We start from the raw sequence: 23,923 nt of genomic DNA, 5'->3' as shown, positions 1-23,923 counted from the left end.
TTTTAAATGTCAATTTTGCCCCGTTAAAACGTTCAATATTTAGAAATGATTTCAAATTATTTCGCTTCCATCAAAATCGATGTTGTTGGTAGATCACGTATTAAGCACACAGAGGGTTTTTTTTTCATTACAATGAAGCACTAACACATAGACAAATGTTTATTGCAATCACATAAATAACCAATGTACGTGACCATCGTAGAATAAAATCAGGCTAGATCTCTGTAATAATAGAATTCTTCAATCCCGAGCTCACAGAGCTCTGTAATATTTGCTACTTTATCATTTTGCTCGGTTTCGCTAGGTCAGAAGTGTTGCACCCACTCCGGCAGATCGAGACTTCCTTTTCCTCAACGGAAAGCTAAAATTCAGCTACTGACTTCACTTCAGTATTAGTTTATTAGTTTTTTTTAATTAGTTACTATGCGAAATTAAGATGTTCCTACGTTTGTCAAGAGCCTGTGGCGAAAAGAGCCCCAAAATAAAAACCATTTCCTGAGAGCAACTGGTAAACACCAACTAGTTAGATCACGGTCTTCCCAAAAATCCATCAGGTTTCTTGTTTTACCAGAAACTGTTCCTATCACTACACTGGTATAAAATATTGACAAAAATACTCCTACTTTTAAAATTAAAGTCTATCTACATGCTATCTATGTTGATGATAATTTCAAGAGGCGCCTATGGTATCACTAAAGCAATTCATATAGTGGATATGCGCAAGACTCTCAAAATTACGACGTTTTTCTTTTTGAGATACCTAACTTCTGCGTTTATTTAACATCTGGCGTCATCTGGGTTTTACTTCACAATTTCACATCTCCCTCGAGGGAGTACGTTTCGGCTCCTATATTTGTTCTGAAGGTTGAAAATATACGTTTTTCTGCACTGCTGGTTCCCTGTAAAACCATGTCGAGAGTAAAACATTCACACTCTTGAAGGCCAGGTCTGTTTTCAAATCAACACAGCAAATGAAACTATTGCTTTTAAGTGTTTGTGGCTCAAATTACGTAGCGCTCCTATTACCCTAGGTCTACTTCGCTCGATCGCTAACGAAACATTCCGACCTTTGATTCAGTCGGTCATTGCCAGTGTCTTTAAATGTACAAACATCCACGAGAAATTGAAACTTTTACCGAGATAATGAACAAGTAAAATTATTAAATTCTTCTTTCGACATTATTGTTATCTACTTATCATAACGGAAAATCCAGTTACCACAACAGCAACAATCACCAACATTGCATGAAAACCGAAGATACAATATCTACTTCTGAGAGTTTTTTGTTAATGAACTGACGCTGGATGACAATGAACTCCTTCCACAGCGTGGTACTGTTGCCATTTCCCATCCTTCCGACTGTGGTAGAAGACCCTCTCACAGGCAGGATCTACGGCAAGCACATTGACCTTGGGTTCCACTGGTGACGGATCAAGCCATGATGCAACAGAACGAATTCCACCGGTTTCACAGCGAATCTTGTTCAGAAAGTAACGGTCTTTCTCTGCAGAGTTACAACAGCCTACTGTTTATTACCAGAACCCGTGAAATACATCCAACAAATTACAGAGCTTATATGTGGTTACATTGTGTTTGGGGTCACTTGAAAAATTTTTACCAGCACTGGAAACAAACAAAGAATTTCCAAACAAATTTGATAACGTAAGTCAGTGCTTTGAGCAAACAGAACTAAATAGAACCTCGTTAAAATTCATATTTCGCTTCTTGTTGATCATTTTGAAAATATTTATAAATAATAATGGAAATAGCAGTTGCCATGCCATCAATTAAAAAAAGAAAACCGTAGTTGTGAGTTGACATGTTAACTCAACTTAGCTAACTCACGCACCGCCACCGCCCCCCCCCTTTTCCCGCCACCGCCCCCCCCCTTTTCCTGCCACTTCTAAAACAACAACAACTAAACAGTGTTAGGGTCCATTATTACTCAGTAGGGAACTCCAATTTCCTTTTCGTTCATCTATTCCTCTTAAGCCATTTTTTATTTTTTTGCAACGTTTAAGCGTTTTTCACCCAACTTTTTGCTTAATAACCAGACATAAACACAACATTCGAGTGTTGGCTTGAGCACAGGATTAGGGAGCTTTCCGCACGGTCTGTTTAATAATTCTCTTTACCCGCTTGCTTAACAGGGTGTTAAGATTGGTAGAGGAAATAACATTCTGGTCAATCCTGTAAATCGGAGGGAAAAGTAAAAGAGCAGATCAAATGTTTAAATACCTACCTGTTCCATTTCTTTTGTCGAATCTCAGGCTTAATTTCTTTTTCAGCTTTTCCCATGTAAACTCCAACCCTTTCACAATAACTTCATCCTTGGAAACAAAACAGAGAAGAGTCAGATTTAGAGAAACAACTGAAATCATTGTGTTTGTTAGCTTCGTGATTTAAGATCCTGCGAAAATCGAGGACAAACGAGCTCGCGTGACAACCCAGCTTTGTGATTTTGGAATATTTTTCATTTAAGTCAATTATTATAAATTCTTTCCAGAGCGAATTTCGATTGAGCTTCGAAAAGGCCACAAAAAAAGGGTCCAAAATGGCCAAACACATTCAGTGTAAGGAAAATGCCATAAGGAACCACTGAGATCTCAAAGTAAAAACGAGCAAACTTCTTGCAACGCGGGAAAACACGAGTAATCATTTTATTTGATAAGAGGCGCTAATAGGGAGATGCGAGTTTTTACGACCAGTCGCACGGCGAAGTAAACCGCGTTTCCCCGCGCTTTAGGCATTTAGCTTGTTCTTACTTTCATTCTGATTGGCTCCCTATAATATTTTCTTTCGCTCTGATTGGCTGTTATAGTCACTTTCGTTTTAATTCTGCGACACTAAATCGGAAAGCGCTCTAATAGAAAAAGAACTCTTACGTCCGAATCCTTAGGATAGAATTTAAAGGTGAGCGTGTGGTCTTTAATACTATTAGCTCTGCACTTGGCTTTGACGTATGGAGAACTTGGAGCTAACATCAGGGCACAAACGACAGATGCGATTGCCAGGAATACAGTTACTGCAAGCAGTTTTTTCCACAACCCTAAAAAATGAAAAAATACAACATTATGCATTGGTGTCATTGTCCGAACTCTGATTGGTGCCAAGCGTACAACTAATTCTTTCTCACACTCACACACAGATATTTTGTTAACCCTTTAACTCCCAAAATTGGATTGTCATGTCAATTCTCCCCTCTAGCTGCCACACATTTCGTTGTAAATTTGTTACAAGAATTCGGCGTTGGATCATTATAATATCTCGTACCTGATAAGCCTGAGTATTCTCACGACCAGTTCGCTGGATAATATATGGATATTATAGGGAGAAGTTACAAGTTAATCACCTCTGAGTGTTAAAGGATTAATACCTATATACTAAGATAGTTCCCTGCCATGTGGTAGAAACGTCATCTGTAGTGGCAGTAGTTTTAAAACAAGAGAGGAGAGTCTTTTCAGAGACTAGAAGGGACCTCAACATGAGATGCTATCATGGAAAAATCGAATCCAATCATCTTTAAGTATAATTAGGTTTGTACTGCGATGTTGAACAAGTGGTGTCCTGTTATCAAAAGTTCCAGACATCTCAGACTTCACGTCAGCTGAAGTCGTGTTCAGTGGAATTTCGTCACTGTTTAACTATAATATACCCTTGGATACCTAATTTAACAGCATTCCCAAACATTTTTGCGTGTCCCCAGAAAGAGGTCACAGGACATTGTTATATGTCATCTTATATCTTGTGCATCTTGAATTTTCAGCCCAAATTTCGTAAATATGTCATTTGCAATTGGTGTCAATCAAACAGAAAAAAAAAAAAGCGAAGAACACCGTTAAAGAAAACAAGTGCAGGCGTTGGCGACGTTCTAGAATTCTTCCTAAACTTATCAAAGTAGTTGTCTCTGAAAAATAATTTTAATGGTGACATAAGGAGCCCTGGATCGTTTATTTCACTCTATCTCTTCTACACCTCTTACCTCTCCAGCCTCTTTGCATTCTTGCAATTCTAAAACCAACTGTATCTATACTAGTGTACAGGTTTTCCCTCACTTCCTCGATACTTAGTCTCATTTGATCCAACGCTCGCAACTGCTCCTGCGCACCGATGCTCAGTACTAAAGACACAATGCAGTCCACCTTGGAAACCCCGGGACCAGACGATCCACCCATAGCATAGCCGATCAAGGTTCGTCGATCGTCTCCTAAATGAAAAAAATTGAATCAAAGAGATGTTACATCAAAAAAGGTTGTCGTTCATCGTAATTTCAAGATCAATGAACGTTCAATAGTTTGTCTCACGATGTAAGGTCAGGCTGGTTAATCTTGACCTCTTCAATCGTGTATCAATTACGATCAATACACGATTGATTAGCCTGACTCTTTCATCGTGAGACAAATTAAACGAATTAACGTTCATTTCATAATTACATCCTTAGTTTGGTTGGTATTGTATACAAAGAAGATAAAAAAAAAACCAGTGAAGACTTTGACCTATGTAATACGAATTATATAATAAGGTCAATCATTCACGCATTTTGATTGGTTCTTACCCATGATCTATTGGAGGACAACGTCATAGATGACGTCACCATAAACTACTTTTTGTTCCGTTATTATTTAAACAAAGAGATTCGATATTAACGTGGGTCTGTTCAGTAACAGACCACAGAAAACGTCATTATGTGGAAAGAACATCAGTGACACACCCAGCTGTGTCCTGTGTGCCACCTTTTGGTTCTTACAACATTTAGACACCATCTTTGATCTATTGCTGAACAGACTCGCAGCAATATGGAATCTTTTTGTTAAAAAGTTCGCCGGAGCACCTTCCAGAATTATAAATTGTGCGATTAAAATTGTAGCTAGGCGGTAGCCAATTGCAGAGTTTTCTTTGAATCAAGAAAAAGTGATACAAAAATGTAATTTATGATGGTGTATGAACCAGACATAACTATGAATGTGGTGAAGGAATTAATATAAATTCTTCTCCAAAATTTTTTTCTCGGATTCAAATTCCTCTTCACTGTCTAGATAGCTCTCCAAAAGGTGGCGGGGTAATCTCCATTGCTTATACCCTCACACAGAGATAAAATACGATGTTGTTGGTTTTTCAAGTGGCACTGAGCTGATAGAACCTGTAACTGTACAGACAAACCCAACTATATCTCTGTGTTAATTATATCAATTTGTTTTTACCTTGTTCTGGTGTGGCAATTGCCACCCCTGGGAACTTATTACTGGGACAAGCGTAAACCAGTTGTCCAGGTCTCACTTCGCCAATGACTTTCACTTTAATCTGTCCGATGATGCACACAAGATCAGCATCTGAGTGTTACAAAGATACAGAGTTAGGGACCGGTTATTATTCATCGGCTGGAGGGGGGGTTTGGGAAATCAAATGGGTTCCAGGGGGATCTTAGACCGTCCCTTCCCCCCCCACCCTTACGTTCACATGGCCAAAGAAAAATATCACAAATATCTAGGTTTAAATTAAAAATAAAAAGACAAGGTATCTCTACTACGTTGTAATCATCCCTTCCCCAAAAGAAAAACAAAACAAAAAACAACCCTTTTAAAACATACGTATAGCACGATCCCAGGAACAAAAACAGGCGACTAGAAAAGGCCATGGAATTTAAGCCTTCATAGTCTTTTACATCCATAAAAGCAACTTTCGTTGCTAAAATGTTGGGTTTCGTAGTTACTTTAAGTATATAGAGAACAATCACTGATGCTTACCCGATCCTTTTTATAAATTCGAACTATCGATTATGTTTGCACGACATGCAACAACCGTTACTTACCATCTTCTTCTTCGTCATATTGCCCTGTGTTCCCGACTAGGTACGCTGACCTACTTATTACACCAGCCAGCCGGGCTTCATGAGCATTATCACTGGTCAAGAAATCGATAACAGTGCCTCCTGTTTTTCTTTCAAAGAATCCCACCACGTCACCTTCCTCAAATTGACTTTCATTCTGCCGTTTGACGTAGTAAGCGATGTCGTGGTTCGCTGTTTTTATCTGTTCAACTTCGAGGTCTTTTATCTTAGCTATATCCGCTTCGATTTGTTGGCATATAAAGCTTTCATACCGGCTATCTGTAGGAATCGTGAAAATAAATCACAAAGTAATTTTGATTCAATGAACGGTGGAAAAGGTCAGTTCTTCAGCTTAAGCTTTGGAAAAACTACTCGTCTCAAAGGAGCGTCGAAAGTAACTCTTTTGAAACCGCATGTTTCATATTAGACCAATCAAATGCAAAACTGACTACGATCGCCTTTTGGTGTCTCGCTTTCTCCGAATACGTCTCAAGGCACTAGTTCATCTGGAGGCTAAGAGTAAGATCAATAAGAAACTTCAGTATGCCCCAGCTCTAAAACATTTTCATGTTTTGGAGTTTTAAACGTCACTATTGCTCAGGTTATCACACTCCTGGCCAAAAAGCTGTGATGAATGACCAAGTTAAACGTTAGGACTCACATCGGGCGATGAAATGCTCCTCAGTACTCTAGTGACTACAGGAAAAATTTCTAAAACGAAATAGTATTCCTAAGTTCAAACATAACTCCACGATCTTTCTCGAGCCATCACCTCTAACGAAAAGATCATATCGAAAAATGGCTTTCGCTCAAGATTTTCGTACTCGTCTCCTCACTATCCATACGTCGAGATACCCCCGGTATAATGATCAAATGTTTTAAGCTTATAGGTAACTAGAGACGTAAAATCGTTAACAATTAAGTAATTCTCACCTGGAGGAACTTGACGAGGAGAGGTTAAAGAGCAAGCTGTTTGAGGTGAGAGGACACTTTGAGGTTCCCTCGGAACTTTTGAAATAGAATTGAATTAAAACAACTTTAAACGCGGGAGAGGTGATCAGCGTATCTTCAAAGGGCTTAAATGAGGGTTTTGGTATCATTTGTGGTGTCTACAGTAACACAAGAGTGAGCAACGAAACAGTTGTTACCGCAATCCAAAATTTTCAACGCATTGGGTAACACCCGTTGGTAATATACATCTTTTCCTAGGATGCATACATAAACACTGATACTTTTAAGGGATACTCTTCAGGAATTCTAAAACTCCCTCGCATCACTTTAATATTCGAATACCCCACTTTTACCATCAAATTTAACTTTTATCACACAAAGAAAGAAATAACTATTGCAAAATGATGTTTTTTTTCAACATCAGTTACTACCAAAGGTAATTTTCACTTCAAGAACCTTGGAGGTTCGATTGAGTGAACCCACACTATCAAAACTTTCATCTGAACAGTAAGCTTAACAAAAGGCATCATCTTCAATTGCATCACTGATATAAAAGCATCACGTCTACATTCAAGTCATGACAGAATGGTTGGTATACGTGCGAAATGTTTGTGGCGAAAACCAAGTTCACACGCCAAGCTGTCGGGAGTTTCCCACAACCCAATGCTAAATCAATTGAGTGTCAAAGGTCCAGAAAATGCGCCATTTTCTCAACCAATCAAATGCAAAACTAGAACCAACGGCGTCTCAGCAACTCGCGTTTTCCGCGCTTTTTTTTCTTCATTTTGAGTTCTCGAAGGCTCTGGTAACTTCTTCCTTAATTTGCTCTGATTTGCTGCTGTGATTTCTTTGCTCTTAATTTTACGGCACTTAATCGAAAAGCGCTCCAAAGTAAAAGAATTACTTGGAATCAGGTGGTCTCAAATTTGACTTCAGTTGGAAGTATCGCGAATTTCATTATTCTAAGTATGACTGCATCACTGACTGAGGAAACATCACGACCTTACGATTATCATCACTATTAACATTTACCTCCTACATTTCCAAGAGGTAGATAGATATTATTTGATGCTTGCACTAATGCTGCGTATGGTGCTGTAAGAAATCTTAGGGGATCCATGTGCTTACCTTTCACGGTCTTGCTGCTCTTTAGTACAAACTCATAAGGGAAAAGGACCAACCTCTGTCCATTGTTTAACTCGAGGAAGACTTTTAGAAAGAATCGGTTGTATTCTAAGCCTCTCGTCTTTTCCAGTCGGTAAATCTCCTTACCATCCTCTGTTTTGTACACGGAGTCAAGGTCGATTTTGCAAACGTACTTGGAGTTTTGACCTGAGAGAAAATGTTTTAAGATTTACATATTGAAGCCTTTTCACCACCACCAGTACAGTAATTTTCATATAATGCGAGATCGCATTGGTTTTGCTTTTCAACTATCATTGATCAGTTAAGGACCCTTGCTTAACCCACTCAACCAATCGGAGGCAAAAGTAGAACCAAAAGTGGATCCATACAGAATGCGAGAAAACAAGGTACAGCACTACGCCTGAATCCTCCGTAGACTCCTCATTCTTAAGATAAACCATATTCAGTCATTTTAGATAACTTTGATTAACAATATTTCCAAATACCTGAGGGATCTCCTTGAAAACAAATTTACTACTGCAAATTACAAATTTACTACTGCAGATTACCCATGAGATTTTTGTTCATTCTTCATCCAAGAGGCAATGTGCGAGTTTCACCCGAGAGATCAGGGAAAGAGTAACTTTTGGGATAATTCATCGATGGAGAATTGAGTACTCTAACTCAGTCGATTTTTGACCGAAATAAGCGATCAAGGATCTCAATAAATTTCGCCTCTGTATTTGCAAAGCATTTGGCGCGGTAGTTACTGATCTGTACGTACCAGGAGTATTAATTTCTTGGACATCCTTCTCAAGAAATCGTATCTCTCCTACTCCGTATGCTTTTGGGTCTTTAGCGACGAGCTTCTTTTCAGCTTCAAAATCACGCAACACATAAACTTCTAGTTGACGAAGAGGCAGCTGTGTGTCTATTTCCATCTCAACCTGAAATCAGCCAAAAAGGAACCCTAAAAAGAACTTATTGAGAGCCACATTCAGCCAGAATTGTCAAGCTTGTTATCAAAAAAATTAAAACAGTGCTTGGCAACAATTTTTACCACTGCATATTTCCAAAACAATTAACTCATCAACTCGAGATTTCTATTGCTAAATAGCTAACGAGGACGAAGCCTGAAAAAAAAAATAGAAATCACCAGAAAAAGTACTTGTTATAGTATTCAAGTCTGCTGTTTGTTTAAAACTTAACAAGGAGACAGGGCCGTGGTTTTATTTTAATTTTGTCTATAACCGCGCACCGTTATTCTACTCACTTAATTTACCCACTATCTACCACGTAATAGATAGCGAGTAGCATACCCAATCAGATTGTAGTTTTTGATCGATCAAAAAACAAATCTCAAGAAAAGGCTTCAGCTCTACCTTTCCTTTTGCTACTCTTTGCTCTGAAAATTTCCCTCTATGTCCGTGCTTTCTCTGCACTTTGTCGTACTCTGCCCGCGGATTAAGGATCTTGATATTCGCTTCATTGCAATGGCCATGGGTCACCTGAACTCTTCTATCTGAGTATCGGGCAAAATTGGTTCCTCCTACACGACCACGCGGAAGGCTGAAAGTCTGGTACTGACAAGGCGCTCGTAAATCCGCACCGGACGGTCCAGCACTCGGAATAAGGGGTTCGCAAAGGAAGTTCCCATCTGGGAGGGTATCGCGTGTTTGAACGGTGTGAGTCGCAAAGGGAGAAGGTGTGTTTGTTCTTTCGCTGTCTGGTGGTGAGGGGCAACCAGGCTGAAGGGGGTTGAGGTATTGTGGTTCATTATGCATCACTAGCTGTGATAGAAAGTTGGGCGATGCAACAGAGCTAGAGTCCGTAGTAACCAAGTTATGATGATCCGAAGGAGAGTCTAAAATGAGAATAAAAAAAAGATATCATGGATAGTTGGTAAAAATAATCAGCAATAGTTAAGAATAAATTCCCCTCATACTTTTACATCCGTACAAATAATATATTATTCCTATCTGTTCCAAAAATATGTTTACATATCTATGTCTCATAGTTGACTTTATCGGTAGCTCACTTCGAATCGAGCATTAATATTGACTTTACACTAATTTTCAGCCTTCTTCTTTAACCAGCCTTCGTTTTGTACCGGCTATTAGCGGAAAGGAAAAGAAAGCAGGGTGAGCAAAAAATGGTACCTTTCAGCCAATCTCCTCCACTGACCTTGAGCCATGCAGAGGTTTTTCATTGTTTTCCGTTCTACACCCTTTAAATCCAAAGCTAAACTAATGATCCAGAGTTTGAAATCCAGTGACGGATATTTGGGTGTAAATGTCAAACCGAATAATAATACAAGTCACGAATGGAAAGCTTTAAGATGTTTACTGTCGACTTTCGAACCGCTACAAAAACTATGGAAGACATCATTGAATTAATCACATTTTAGTAGTGTCATAGTTCGAAGAAACAGTGCTATCACGTCAGTCGCAGCAGCCAATCACGTCACGTGTAGTAAAGCCTTGAGCTTTCATTGGTCAACGGTCTAACTAGCCTCGCTTTCGTGAAACTAGACTCGGGCCCTATACCTGAACTCCATAGGAAAAAGTGCCTGGTTCAATGCTGAATGCAAGAGAGCAAAACGAAACAGCTGAATGAAACATTGTCCAGTTTTGTTGGTCAAAGGCTTGAAACACAAATTATGATATAATTAACATATTTACTTCAGCCGTCGTTTTTCATCTTCTCGAAGGAGTAGTCCCAGTTTTGAAATGAAGATTTCAAGCTACAGCCACACATGGCATAGCGAATAAACTCGATTATGCAGCTTGACGACCATCAGAATCTCTGTAGAGGGCTAAATAATTCTCTACATGAGGTATATCGCACAATTAGCAAGGAAAAAATGGTAGAGGGATGGAGTTGGCTGGGAAATAAGTGCGGAAATACGACTAGCTAAAAGAGATAAAAGCACTCGCGTTCCCCTCTATATTGTCCTTTTCTCAGCCTCTGAACTGCAATAACGGTTTTATTGTGCAAAATAAAATCGTTATTCTGGGATCAAAAGACTGACTAACATCTCTGTAGTATCTTACCCAGGAATTCTGCCAGAATCTCTGCTGTATCAAAACGTTGATACGCGGGCTGATTGGATGAGTTCGACATACTTTTCCACGCTAATAAGAAAAAAACACATGATACGTGTAAACAAAAAAACATGTAAATAGCCAGATAGTGATTTTTGTGGTTCATACAAAGAAAATGATTTTAACTCTTTATACCTTTGACCGTTAAGAGTGATGGGCTTTTAATTTCTCCTTATATTACTTCCCTCTGAGGAAATGTAAAGTTCATGAGGAAAAAAATTATCACCAATTTAGGGAGCTCTTAACGGTTAAACAAATAATCCTAATTATCCTTATCGGTATCAAAGGGAATATAGAGATAACAGTGCAGAAAATATGAAAGCGAAAGGTAAGATGGAAAGGGTTACAGGATATTTGAGAGGAAGATCTTCAAGAACTTTGTGACCACATAGTATATAAAGCATTTATTCAGGCCTTGAACTAAAAAGACAACATTTAGTTGTATATACAACAAATTTTCGAGTATGGTTGTCTTAGTATATGATATCGTAGCAGTTGCTTTTTAGTTAATGAAAATCAAACTAAATAAATCCATGAAGGACCAACTATACTAGCGAAGGAGTTTTCCATCAAATTAAATATAGAAAACCATGCCATTCACTCAGTGAATCGTGCGAAGGGAAAACCCGGGAAAAATGTAAAATTAATCACGAGTTATAACAGATAAAAAGATTAAAAAGAAGCTACGTGCAACAGCCAGCGATGATTCAGTCAATTTGAAAATGACTCTCCTCGATTCAGTATTGAAATAACGCAAACCACTAAGTTTAACCACGTTCCTAAGTCGGAGCAACTCCTCTGTCCGATAGAAATTTAAGATTGTACCCGTAAAGAAATCTTTTCTATAACTTCAGTATTGTAGTCTCTATAGCTGTTCCCGAGTCTCCACATTAGACCTTTTTTTCTTGTTGCAACGAAAACACGGGAACGTCCGCTATCCATTTGAGCTGATACAAAGGACCTTAAGCGACGGCAACAAGGACGTAGCAAAACAAAAGAGCTAATAAGCAAAACAATAGCTTAGCACGTGCTTTTTAAAACTAAGTACATTTTCAAGTCGTCCTCTGCAAAACAACAACGTGAAATCACCGAAGTTTACGTGGTTTGAGAACGAAAACCCGGCGGAAAATTGTTTAAGTTTCCATTTGGATCTTACTGCTGCTAACAAACGTTATGCTGAAGTTGAGCTGTGGCGCCGCCTAAGAGAAGTGAAACACATCCAGCCATTTGTGAAACTCTTACTAAAAATATAAATTCATTTCCTAGTCGAAGACTTCATCGGCGTTGCTGTCCTGACTGCTTAAGGTCCCTAAATACATTACGGCTTCACAGAAATCATTAATAGCGATACGAATCCTGCACAGTTTAACCGCATTCAGGCTCAATTACACCGGAAAGCTAATCGGTGATGACTGAATTCAGCAATTTGGTCATGTTATCCACTCCACCTAAAATTTCGTCCTTGAAAGGCTTTTCAGCGTTAAGTCACCTTGTTCAAAAAGCAATGAACAGTTCAGTTTCTCCCTGACGAGGAAACTTGTCTATGAAGCACTCGCTATATTTTTCTACGTTGTATCTCCAAAGTAAACTTGTGAAAAGTTGCTCACCAGCTTAAGGCGGCTGTGATTTCAGTTTTACATACTAACGATGTTAAATAACTTTCTTGAATTAAAGGTGACACAAATTTACCCGAAATTATAAATCTAAATCGTCCTGATGGAGAAAGTAAATATTTTGCAAAGGTCTGTGACGCGTGGCATGTAAATTCTGCAAGACATATTTGCATGTTAGGTTTGACAACAAACGGTATTTAAATTACGATAACTTTCTGACTTCATTGAAACTACGTCAGAAAAAAAATTGCATTAAACTAGAAATACAATTTAAACGAAAAACAAAAAACAAAACCATTTGTAAAAGGGACAGAAAAAAAAACTGTTGTTGTCTCTCTTTGCGTTTAGCTGACACTGAGTTCATCACTTCCGCCAAGATTCAATATCGCATGTAACACAAAAAAAATACCAGTGGAATATTTATAGTATTTCTGCCACGTTATACAGTTATTCGTTTGTTTAGCGGCATTTTCTTGGACACACTGTTTCAGTTTAGTTGCAGGTTTGTATCAGAATCATTCAGAACATTCATCCCCTCGGTAGAAATCGAAACTTCGGCCCCAGAAAAGGAAGTTAATCTTAAAAAAACCCCTTCAACCAAACCGCGTCGTTTTTAAGATCAGAAGACAGCGCCGAAATAATTTACATCGAAGCTTACCTGCGTATAAATTCGAGTGATGGTAAATTTTCCGACTCCACGTTTGGTCGACAATTCTAAGATGTAATACTCCTGAAACTCGACATCATAGCATTTGGAACTCAGCCCGGCGCTTACATCATCAAGGGTGTTTCGAACTTCGGTGATTTTTCAGTTTCGATATTGCTGATCTAATGCATTCGATTGTGTGACTGTCGTATATGTTGGTTATAAATTCCCTTCCGCGGGAAAGTACCTCTGATGAGTTTCACTTCCTCATTGACGATTTTCGGTTTCCCAAACATAAATCTACTATTCTGTTCAAAATTTTTCTTCCATCTGATTAACCTGGTAATTTCCATGCCAGCACAGGCAACGCTGTGAAAAATGCCTTATGGAAAAGACAGCGTGATTAGGTCACGACTTGACAATTAATTTTTCCGTTACCACTATTATATTTTACGTCATCAGGAATCGAAAATCGAAAACCAAATCTTCAAGAGTCGAAACAAGTCGCAGTCCACTGAAAACAATACTTGTAAAACTCGGTTATCTAAATATGTATACTAATATCTTGAACAAAAACGCAGGCCATCCAATTTTTCACGAAACGCTTTGTAGAAATCTTAGTAATCTTCACCCTGCAAACTAAATAACTCAATGGGGTGTTGGTTTTAAACGTTAGTTTCTTAAAGTAGAAAGATTGCCAAGTCACGCTTTCTAATACTTATGCAATCGTCCAATATCGTTAAAAAAAACTATAGGAAACCTTCAATTTAGATTCTAAAAATAAAAAAAAAAAGTAAACTACATGGTGAAATACAACAAACAAAAGAGGAAAAAGTTTCCAGGTTGACCCTGGTGGAATGCATATCGAAGAACAGCGAATAACGAGGTGCCCAAGGCCTTGGTATGGTCGAAAGCGCGCTTTATATTAATACAAACGTGATCGAAACTTCACTTAGATTCCTGTTTACTCAAGACGACACGTCTCAATGAAATCGAAAGTCTAGTGTTCAATCGACTCAGTGAAATGTCACCGAAATGGAATAAGAGAAGGAAAAAGTTTCCTCCTGCACGAAAGTAAGTGTATGAACATACACTACATGGCTATTGCTTAACCAAAACAAGATGCATCAATATTGGCTCTTCAGATATCGTGGTTTTAATCTTAGCGATTGAGTGTGGATCAAACAATACTTTTAGTGACCTGACAGCTATTAATAGTAATGTATTCCTTACCTTCTGGCTGTCTGCAGTTACCGTGAAGCAGTAAAAGAACTGCGTGCGGTCACCATCTCCGCGTTGGAAGTAAACCAAGAGTGTAAGCATATATATGCTGAAGTTTTTTTTCATTTTTTTTTTTATTTTGGGTAGTATTGTAACTGGGCCAAAGATCACGGGAGTTTGGAATGAAAACAAAGGGAAACACCCTCTACAAGCTTTTTCGAGAAAATCTATCAAATTCAGCATGTTTCGTCGAAAAGCAAACCGCCTATTTAATCCTTGTGTAATTCATTTTGTTTTATAAGCCGAGAGATTTTCCATAGGAAATAAAGTAATCCTCCGAGAGAAAAAAACCTCCCCGCGTTTCCGTGACTTTTATTTAAAATTCAATTTCACCACCCCATCCTCCCGACCCCCCTTGTCATCCTAAACCTCTTGAACGCACCATTCCTCGGCCAATGTGCCGCAAATGACGATAGGACAAAGAACGTAACGCTGTCTCACGTGACATTCCTTTACCTCATGAAATACTCTAGCTAACGACAACATACCGTCGCGTAATGGGAGCACTCCTCAAGAAAAATCATAATAGAATCTGCTATGGAACATTAGACTCATGATACATCTAAAATCTTAAATTCACTGGATAATCAACCGAAAAATTGACCCTTTTCAAATATAACGACTAAGAGTTTGGGCGGAGGGGAAATAGGAAAGAAGAAATGATTCGAATGGCACGTGATGAAGATTTGAAACCAGCTATTTCAAACTGCAAAAGAGATCAGTTGATTACTTGTTGAAAATTTCAGTTTTCAGGTAAATTCAATTTTTTGCGCTCAAATCCAGCCACCTGTATTGTATGAGATTAATTAATATGCTCTAGGCGAATAAACTCACTGGAAGATTTCCATGAAGTACTCAAGGTATGCAAATGTTCCCGCCAAGGAACAATTGTATGACTGGTGGCAAAGTATAGCTGATAATTCAAATATATATGTGTGTTTTAATTCATTAGCATTAATTTTTTCCACGTCTGAAAAACCACATTGGTAAGTCCTCTTCGTAGGTCTATGCACCTAAGGCGTCGGCCAGAGAACGCCATTGATTTCTGTCGGTTGTCACTTAGTCAAGCTACCCCCGTGTCCAGCCTCTGTCACTCATTTCCCTTTCTATGCGTCTTCTCCAAGTTTCCTTGGAAAAGTCTCTCTTTCGTCGGCCGTCCATCGGAGGGCGACGTTAGGTAGGAATAACAGAAGTATTCGGTACACGTAGCCGATTAGTCTCCATCTTCCTCTCGGCTGGGTGATGAGTTCTCTGCCCGTTCTTCTGTGCAGTTCATTGTTGGAGATGGTGTTAGGCCAAAAAAATGCGGAGAGTTCTCCGCAGGGATCTGTTCTGGAAGACGTCTAGCTTGTGGCTGATGGTCTTCGTCATCTTCTAGGCTTCTGATCCACTAAGAGGGTGCTTAGCATATTGATTTTGAAGAGACACACCTTTGATCTATGGCCGATGCTCTTGGATTTCTAGGTACCAAGAAGCAGATTCAAATTTTGGATGGATGCCCAAACAATGAAAAATTCTTCGATAACGTTGAGAAGTAGGATATGTAAGCAGCGAGCAGACGAATATTTCGCCAAATCGAAGGATGACAAAATTAATCGCGAGACACACACCAATCGCAACATTTGCGATAACTAAATTCAATAATTTTTTAATCACTCTATCCCCAAGTTTGTCTTTTCTTAATAATTTTGAGCAAATAACCCTCTGAAATCTCAGGAAGCGACCAGAGGAACGTGGACACAACTACGCATGAGCAGAACATACAGCTTTACGCATGGGCAGGCCAGTATCTGTGAGCAGTTATTAACAAGTTCTTACTGGCGGGCTCCCAGCCAATAAAATGGAAGGAAAATTTATCACATACTTAGGATTCTTATTTAGCTAACTTGAAGTTCAATGTTACGCAGTTTTAATTTTCATGAATATTTTTTAGGAGGGTCTGTTAGTTAAAATTTTGATTCCAGCGCTCATACCCATATCCATTAAATGATTATCAATGTACAACAACAACTGCTCTACCTTAGAGTAACCACAGCTGTAATGTTTCATGGCAACCAATTTGGCAAATAAAAACTGAATGATGTGACCCCCAGCCTACTATATCATATACATTACACCAAGAGTAACATGCTCTGAACCAATACACTATGTTTTACAAGGTGATGTTATCTTCCTTGGCTTTCCTGTGCACTGGGTTGAGCATCAGAAGACTTCTCCAATAGAGGCTTGTTCAGACCCCGTCTGTTTCGTGCAATCTCAATTGCGTAGAACTGGATCCTTGTAACTATGAGCGGGAAAGTGAATAAAATAACTGTTGGGCTTCAAAATGTGGAAAAAATTACAGTGCTGAGAAAACAGATAATGCAAATTTAAAAAAAATTATAAATTAAAAACCTATGAATGATATCCTGACCCTAACCTTCAATTTTCCATCCATTTTTTTGAACAGAATTTTGTAATATTTTGATAATTTTTCTTTATTCCACAGTATGTGCAATGAAATTGTGAGTGCTTTTAGTAATTGAACATCACATTCAAGCGAGTTAAATGAAAACTTCATCACTTTTGATTCATGACCACCATGATAAAAAAGTACCTTCAGAAAGTGCTGAACTAAGTGTAAATATCTTAAAGGTTCTTTTAACTTTTTTACATTTTCTGCCATACAAAAAGCTATGAAGTTGAAAATCTAGGAAAAGACAATTTAAAAATACCACAAAATGAATGTAACTCCCAGAAGTGATTAACTAGTGGCTACTCAATGCAATTCCAATATGTTATCTTGCAACAAAGTTATGAGAACAGACAAGCTTATCAGCTACCGGGTGTTATCTACTCGATAAATTGAATTCTCCTGTCTATTCTACCAGGAAATGTAAGGCAGTCAGTTGGAAGAATAACTTATTTGATCTTGGGACTTAAAGGGTTTAGCAGGTTTGTAGCAAATATTTCCATTTCCTTCACTATCCTCCTACTGGTTGAGTGTTGTCTCACCTAAGATAGTGTTTTCTTCTTCATAACCTTTAGCACAGTCAATTCTAAGGAGAAAAATAGAAATATAATGAAATTTGAGCCCATATTTCTACTGAAAAAACTGTAGCTGAAAAATATTTTACCTCAACAATGTTGCAAAATTGAAATCATCAATCTTTCCTTCATACATGTTACAAAATGGCCTCCACTTCTGAATAAGACGATAAAAGTGCAAAGGATTAATAGTCAATAATAGTTAATAATACCTAATAATTTTCATGAAGCAATTATACATAAATATTAATGTTCAAATGTTTTTAATAGTTTTGTATTTGAAGACTTAAAAATTGAAATACCATTCAGTAGAAATGTAAGTGAAATAATATTTTGAGGTACTGATAGCATCCTAAAGAATAACATTCACATAAGCATACGCTAATGTTTTACCCTTTACACCCTTACATCAGTATGCACTTTCTCCATACTGTTCTCTGTACAATTCCAAAGGTGCTGACAAGGAGAATGAGTTTAACAATCAAGAGAGTCTTTGGTTAGTGATCACCTTCTTTATTCTCTTAATGTGTGATTCAGGGGTGATATTGTAAGGAGAAATTAGATGCTGGTCACTCTTAAGGGTCAAAGGGTTAAAAGTGGAGACGCTGTGGCCTAGTCACACATGCAAGTGTGGTGGACTCCGGGTCAAGATGTCTGGGTTCAAAACCTGGCCAGGTCATTGTGTTAAGTTCTTAGGCAAAACAGGTTACTTTCACAATGCCTCTCTTGACCCAGGAGTATAAATGGGTACTGGAAAATTTTCAGGAAAGCCTGATCAAATGCTGGGGGGTAACCTTTCAATGGACTAGCATCCAATCCAGGGGAAGGGGGGTGTAATACTCCTTGGAAGAAACTTTCCCTCAAAATTTCAAGATTCCTTAACGTTTCCAGTGAATTGATCTTCAAAATTTCAGATGAATTCAAACAATGGCGCCTCAAAATTTGGCAAAATGTTGCACAATTTTGTTTTGGTCCAAAATTTCTCAAAAAGGCACAATTTCGTTGAAATTCTTTGACAGGTATTTGTATAACTTTTGCACAATACTGTAGTTGCCCTTCATGGTGTGGAAACTGGAATAAGCTTTAACTGGATGGGCTACTTTACTTGAGTAAAGACTTAACCTACTTGACAAATGTTTACAAGAATGACAAAAACACTTCAGCAGAGAAAAAAATCTACCTATCTACTGAGTGGAGGCTTTTGTTTATCTGATACTCTCAATCAAAGAAACTAACATCACCACTGGATACATAGTTAGATTCACTTTGAGCCTAATTGTTTGATCAACTCACATACAAGTAAGCCTGTTAAAAAAACTTTTCCTTATAACACAATATCAATTTAATTTGATCAATTGAGACAAAAACCTTACAATGAAGAATGAAGTTTTGGGATGTCATTTCATCCATACTCTCACTGAATTGTGCTTCATAGAGAGAAATGGGTAATAAACAGGATAAAGTGTCATTATCTCTCAGCAGAGACAAAACTGATACACCTACCACTTTGGCTGCTTCAGATTTCAGGTCATCTATTTTGATCACATCCACCTAACCACAGTAAGACAATGTGTAAAGTCAACCTTTTAACTCCCTTGATCTAACAAGATATTCTCCCTAATAACTTCCATACATTGCATTGTAAATTAGTCATAGGAAATTGGTGGTATGGCAGATGACAACCTCCATATGATAAATTTGTCATTTCTCACCACATATTTGCTAAATACTGCATTCATATGATATGTAGACATTTTACCTTCGACAATTTTTAAGTTTTAAAGGGTATCACCATTAATCATCAGATAATGATAAAAAGATCAGTTCTGGCCTATTTTCTGATGGTAATAAAATAACTTCTTCACAATAATTCTAAATTGCTTGCACAATGAAATACAAGACAGTTTAATTTCCATTTCCCTTTTTCCAATTAAAACACAGTTAGTGAAGGTGAATGATTATGAAACCCAACAGATTTCTTCTTTTATGGTTTCCTTAGATTTCTTGCACATGACCATGCATAAAAATTAACCATTTAACTCCCTGAAGTGATTAACAGGTAACTTCTCCCTATAATATCCATACATTATCCAGCAAACAGGTAGTGAGAATACTCAAACTCATCAGGTACAAGATGTTACCTTGATTGAACACCAAATTCTTACAACTAATTTAAATGGAAATATGTAGCAGCTAGAGGGGAGAATTAACAATCAGATCTTGGGAGTTAAAAGGTTAATACTTTTTTAATCACTTTGAACTGAATAACCAATGGACACTTTCCATCTACATATACAGTCACAGTGTACAAACACACCCATAAAATAGTAGTATATAGTCAGTCAGAGAGAGCTCCCAACCTAAACCATAGGACCTCTGGTTTCATCATGGATTTTGCCTTTTGAGGACATTACTTAACCTAACTATGATCCTAATGAGCATTTAACTCATCCTATATCTAGGAGAGAAAGATAAGGTGGGTTGTTCATTGTTTACATATCACATAAAACATAATGGATAAACTACTAGATTCACACTGAACTTGGAAAGTAAACTAAAACGATATTTCCCAACTACACAATATGAAGGTTAGTTGATATGAAGCCTGTGTGGTAGGTGCTTGCCAACACTCTGTGTAACACTCCCATAACAGTAATGCGCAAGACCTATTCCTTGTCAGCATCTATTGTCTCCTATTGCCAACAGGAACATTGTAATACCCAAGGAATCCCCATAACCCAGCATCTACACAGTGTAATCAATTTGTTAACTTAAAGTACTGTACCTTAAGCATCTTGAAATAGCGTTTAAACTGCCTGTATATGTCGTCATCATACCTGCAACAAGACCCCAGTTGGTTGGTAAAATCAAAAGGGGAAAAGACAGCTCTGTAGATGTAGTAGTACATGTATGGAGCATGCTCTGTCAAATATGTTTAATACTTCCTTGCTTATTTAAAGCCATATTTACTGCTTAACTGTATTCAATCCTAATCCTCTCTCAAAAACCAGTAGCTGAGAGAAATTGCATTTTGGTACAAAGTAGGGTACATTGAACTGCTGCTTACAAGCCCTGCAACTTTGTGAAGGGTTTTAGGTTGGCTTAGAAACTGAGAGACTTAAATGTTAAGGGGCTTAACACTGAAATTGAGAAAGTACTGATCAAAAAAAGGTTTTGCTTTTGCAGGTGTTTAATCAAGCATCAAAAAATTATTATAAATAAAATTCATTGCCATACATTTCGAACAGAAATAAATTAAGTAACAACACAAACAGAAACTGGAACGTAAGAAAACAGAAGTTCAGAATTTTCCCTTGATATTCATCTGTGATAATTAAAAAAAGTAATAAATTGGTTGTTCTGCAATAATTTTTCAAATTTTCTGTTTCTGGGAGGCTTATGGGCAGCAGTTTATGGTAAATATATGTGACATTCTATCAGCTCTTGAGTCTTGTTTAATGTGAGCTTGAATAAAAGAAAAAAGTTTTCATGGATAATAATTTTTTCTCCATATTCAAGTCCATATTCAAAACCATGCATAAACATGCTTGGTTTTGAAAATGTGTCCTGCAATCAAAGAAATTGCCGAAAAGAAGCTTGCAAAAATTCAGGCTTTGATGGTATTGGAACCTGTGCCTTCCAGATAATAGTTAGGTGCTACTACCAACTGAGTAACAAAGACAACATTAGGAAAGAGGCAAGTTAAGTATTAAGTACTTTACTTCTACAAAAGAAACTTATCTCTGTGATATGAAATAAATCATATTAACCTGCAGATGAAATACAACTGATCATCCTTTCTGAAATGTCTACAATTTTTTAGCCGTAATCAACTTACTTTGTTAAACGAAGTCTTGAGGCATCTACTTGGGAAATGAGCTGAAACAACACACAAAAATTACCAGAAAGTTACTATCAGAACTAGAGAAAATTGCGCTCATCATAGCACTTTCTATTTTATGCCCATTTTATTTTACCTCCAGAATAAATCTTACAGACTAGGGGAAATAGTTTCTGACAAAATTACTTCATGACTGACCATGAGCAAATGCCTGTCCCTATCCAAAAATAACAATGAAACCAGAAAAATTCACAGAATGAAAGTAAATTTTCTGTTTTTATGATAATAGAAGCATGACATTTGCTCACTATAATCTTAATTCTACAGTAATTCTACAGTAAATGGTTTGGAGTTTGGGAGTAACATTTGATTCTGAAATCTGATCACCCATGTGAGGGTGCATTAAGTCCAGAGAGGGACTTTTATTAAACTCATTCATCATTTTCTATTGTTTTTAGGGTTGATTTTATAGTGTTAGAAATCTCCTTTATCCCACATGACCAGGCTACTGATACCAAAATATGAAAGCATTCTTTGACAGAAAATAAATAAATAAACCCAATATTTGAATTTAATTTGATAAAAAAATCATCATGTTAACTTTAACTATCCTTTGAAAAGGTAAAATACATGACTAAGTGGCTGTTTAACTAAAAAACCAACACTTAAACAAACTTCCTAAACTGTAAAACCACTCACCTTGAAGTATGTTTCAGCATGGTGATGAGCCTTAATGGCCCAGAGCATCTCTGTTTGAGCCTGCAAGAGAACTTTAAAATAAGACTTCCCATAAAATATTATGATGGTTGTCTTAACAGTCCACTTTACAGTTGCATACTTTGTTGTCAAGCCTTTAAACAGGAGTGAGGCTGAAGGTGACCTTGTTATGTTACAAATGTTGCTGCTTTTCAAATGTAAATTGCTTTGTTATCATGCTCACTAAATACTGGTCTCTATCACAACAAGGTCACCTTCAGCTTCACTCTAAATCAAAGGCTTAGCAACCAAGTACACAACTGTAAAATGGCCTACTGAAAAAAAAGAGAAAAATGGTCATCCTGGATCACCAGCTAAAGAAGCCATTTATTGTTTAGGAAATTCTCCTTGTCAGCACCTCACAAATATATTTAGGCTTACAAAAAAAACGGCAAATTATAAGGTGAAAAATTCCATTTCCTGGGGTTTGTTGAACACAATATGATCCATCCAGTGATTGCTTAATGAACTAAATAACTACAGGTTTAGAGTGAGAATGATTAAGGATTTTATGAGTATAGAACTATTAAGAGGTCACAACATTCTCATCCATTAAATGGATATTGATTATCAGAGGTAATGAAAACTGTATGCAGGTCAGCAAAATATCATGTTTATCAGTGCCAAGTAGATAAATACTCTGAAAAAGTGTTGAGGTATATGATTGACATACAAGACACAATTAAACCTTTACCTCTCATGAGCAACTAAGACAGAATATCTCCTTACAATATCAATACAATATTACGCAGACAAGAAATGAGAATAAAGAAAACTATCAATCAATAAGGGGATTATTAATTGATCCAATAACAAATTCTCCAAATTAACATTGTAACAAATAGGCCTTGGAAGTGAGAAGGTTAAATCGTGATTATTTCTTGATAATTAAGTTCATTAATTCAATTTTCAGTTAATCACTGGATGATTAAAATCATTCAATAACTGGGTTTGATCTTCATAATTATGTGTATGAATCGCTGCCTGAGAGCTCTGGGGTAAAATTTCCGCACAGCCCCATACTATTGTAAAACAAATCTGTTTTCCCAATGGCAATCTATTGTTTTTGTCATTGTTTTCTCAATCCAAGAACTGAATGCATAATGTAGTATGGGGCTGTGCGGAAATTTTACCAGCTCTGGGAAGCTATCTTACATCTTATATGGATAGAGCATGGTAATAAATACACATGAACAAGTGGAATATTCCTTGAAGAAAATGCATTTCAAGCGTGTTACCCACTCAAAGACCAGAAAAATTAAAATTTGCAATTCGAACTTTTCTCGTATCCTGTGTATTGTGCTACGGCTATTCTTTATTGTATTCGACATTTGACGTTTTTGGGGTAATTCTATTATAAAAAGAAAGACAGTCCGAATGTATGGAAAGCATGCTTTTGCAGTTGACAATTTGGCACGTGCAAGTATTAAGTTGTACTTACGTCGTTCGTGTATTTGTCGGCGTCCATATCAAAACCTGCTCCACCAGTCGAAGCTTAAATACTTCTCAATACAAGTAGCACCAAAATTCGGTTCTAGAAAGAGGTCAATTCCAACTATTAATAATTTCCTTTCCTTATCTTCCAGTTAATCTTCGAAGATGTCTGCTCAAGTTAGTACGTCATGTAAAGGCAAAGTATTTTTAACTTACTCCTTCCCAGGCCTTCTGGTAAGTGGGGTTTTAAAATGGAAAGATTCACCGTTATGGAGTTGTTACCAAATTACCAAAATTGACTAAGATGGGGTCTATAA

At 37.4% G+C, this 23,923-nt stretch overlaps 2 protein-coding genes across 4 annotated transcripts; both read right to left on the bottom strand.

Moving 5' to 3' along the window:
- Positions 1 to 50: 50 nt before the first annotated feature.
- On the bottom strand, positions 51 to 14,669 carry LOC131781649 (uncharacterized). 3 transcript variants are annotated; one of them, XM_066165683.1, is made up of 12 exons: positions 14,501 to 14,669; positions 10,958 to 11,038; positions 9,287 to 9,768; positions 8,689 to 8,851; positions 7,908 to 8,111; positions 6,762 to 6,836; positions 5,811 to 6,107; positions 5,203 to 5,331; positions 3,984 to 4,208; positions 2,887 to 3,050; positions 2,244 to 2,331; positions 51 to 1,505 (listed from the first exon to the last, which is right to left on the bottom strand). In XM_066165683.1, exons 2-12 carry the CDS (start codon positions 11,025 to 11,027, stop codon positions 1,288 to 1,290), a joined length of 2,115 nt encoding a protein of 704 aa, XP_066021780.1. In that variant the 5' UTR covers positions 11,028 to 11,038; positions 14,501 to 14,669; the 3' UTR covers positions 51 to 1,287. The 3 variants fall into 3 exon arrangements, with proteins under 3 accessions (XP_066021780.1, XP_058954341.2, XP_066021784.1); XM_059098358.2 differs by lacking the exon at positions 14,501 to 14,669 and adding an exon at positions 13,280 to 13,590; XM_066165687.1 differs by lacking the exons at positions 10,958 to 11,038; positions 14,501 to 14,669 and adding an exon at positions 10,064 to 10,192.
- Positions 14,670 to 16,169: 1,500 nt separating this feature from the next.
- Positions 16,170 to 23,798, bottom strand: LOC131781648 (protein PBDC1-like). Its single transcript, XM_059098356.2, has 8 exons — positions 23,614 to 23,798; positions 22,116 to 22,175; positions 21,414 to 21,454; positions 20,361 to 20,412; positions 19,079 to 19,126; positions 17,665 to 17,732; positions 17,543 to 17,586; positions 16,170 to 16,832 (listed from the first exon to the last, which is right to left on the bottom strand). The coding sequence occupies exons 1-8, from the start codon at positions 23,638 to 23,640 to the stop codon at positions 16,714 to 16,716; spliced, it is 459 nt and encodes a 152-aa protein (XP_058954339.1). The 5' UTR covers positions 23,641 to 23,798; the 3' UTR covers positions 16,170 to 16,713.
- Between the last annotated feature and the right edge of the window lie 125 nt (positions 23,799 to 23,923).

This window comes from Pocillopora verrucosa, chromosome 1 (genome assembly GCF_036669915.1).
Source record: "Pocillopora verrucosa isolate sample1 chromosome 1, ASM3666991v2, whole genome shotgun sequence".
In the NCBI taxonomy this organism is placed as follows: Eukaryota; Metazoa; Cnidaria; class Anthozoa; order Scleractinia; family Pocilloporidae; genus Pocillopora; species Pocillopora verrucosa.
Note: the sequence above shows the minus strand (reverse complement) of the source record. Positions and strands in the feature narration are given on the sequence as shown.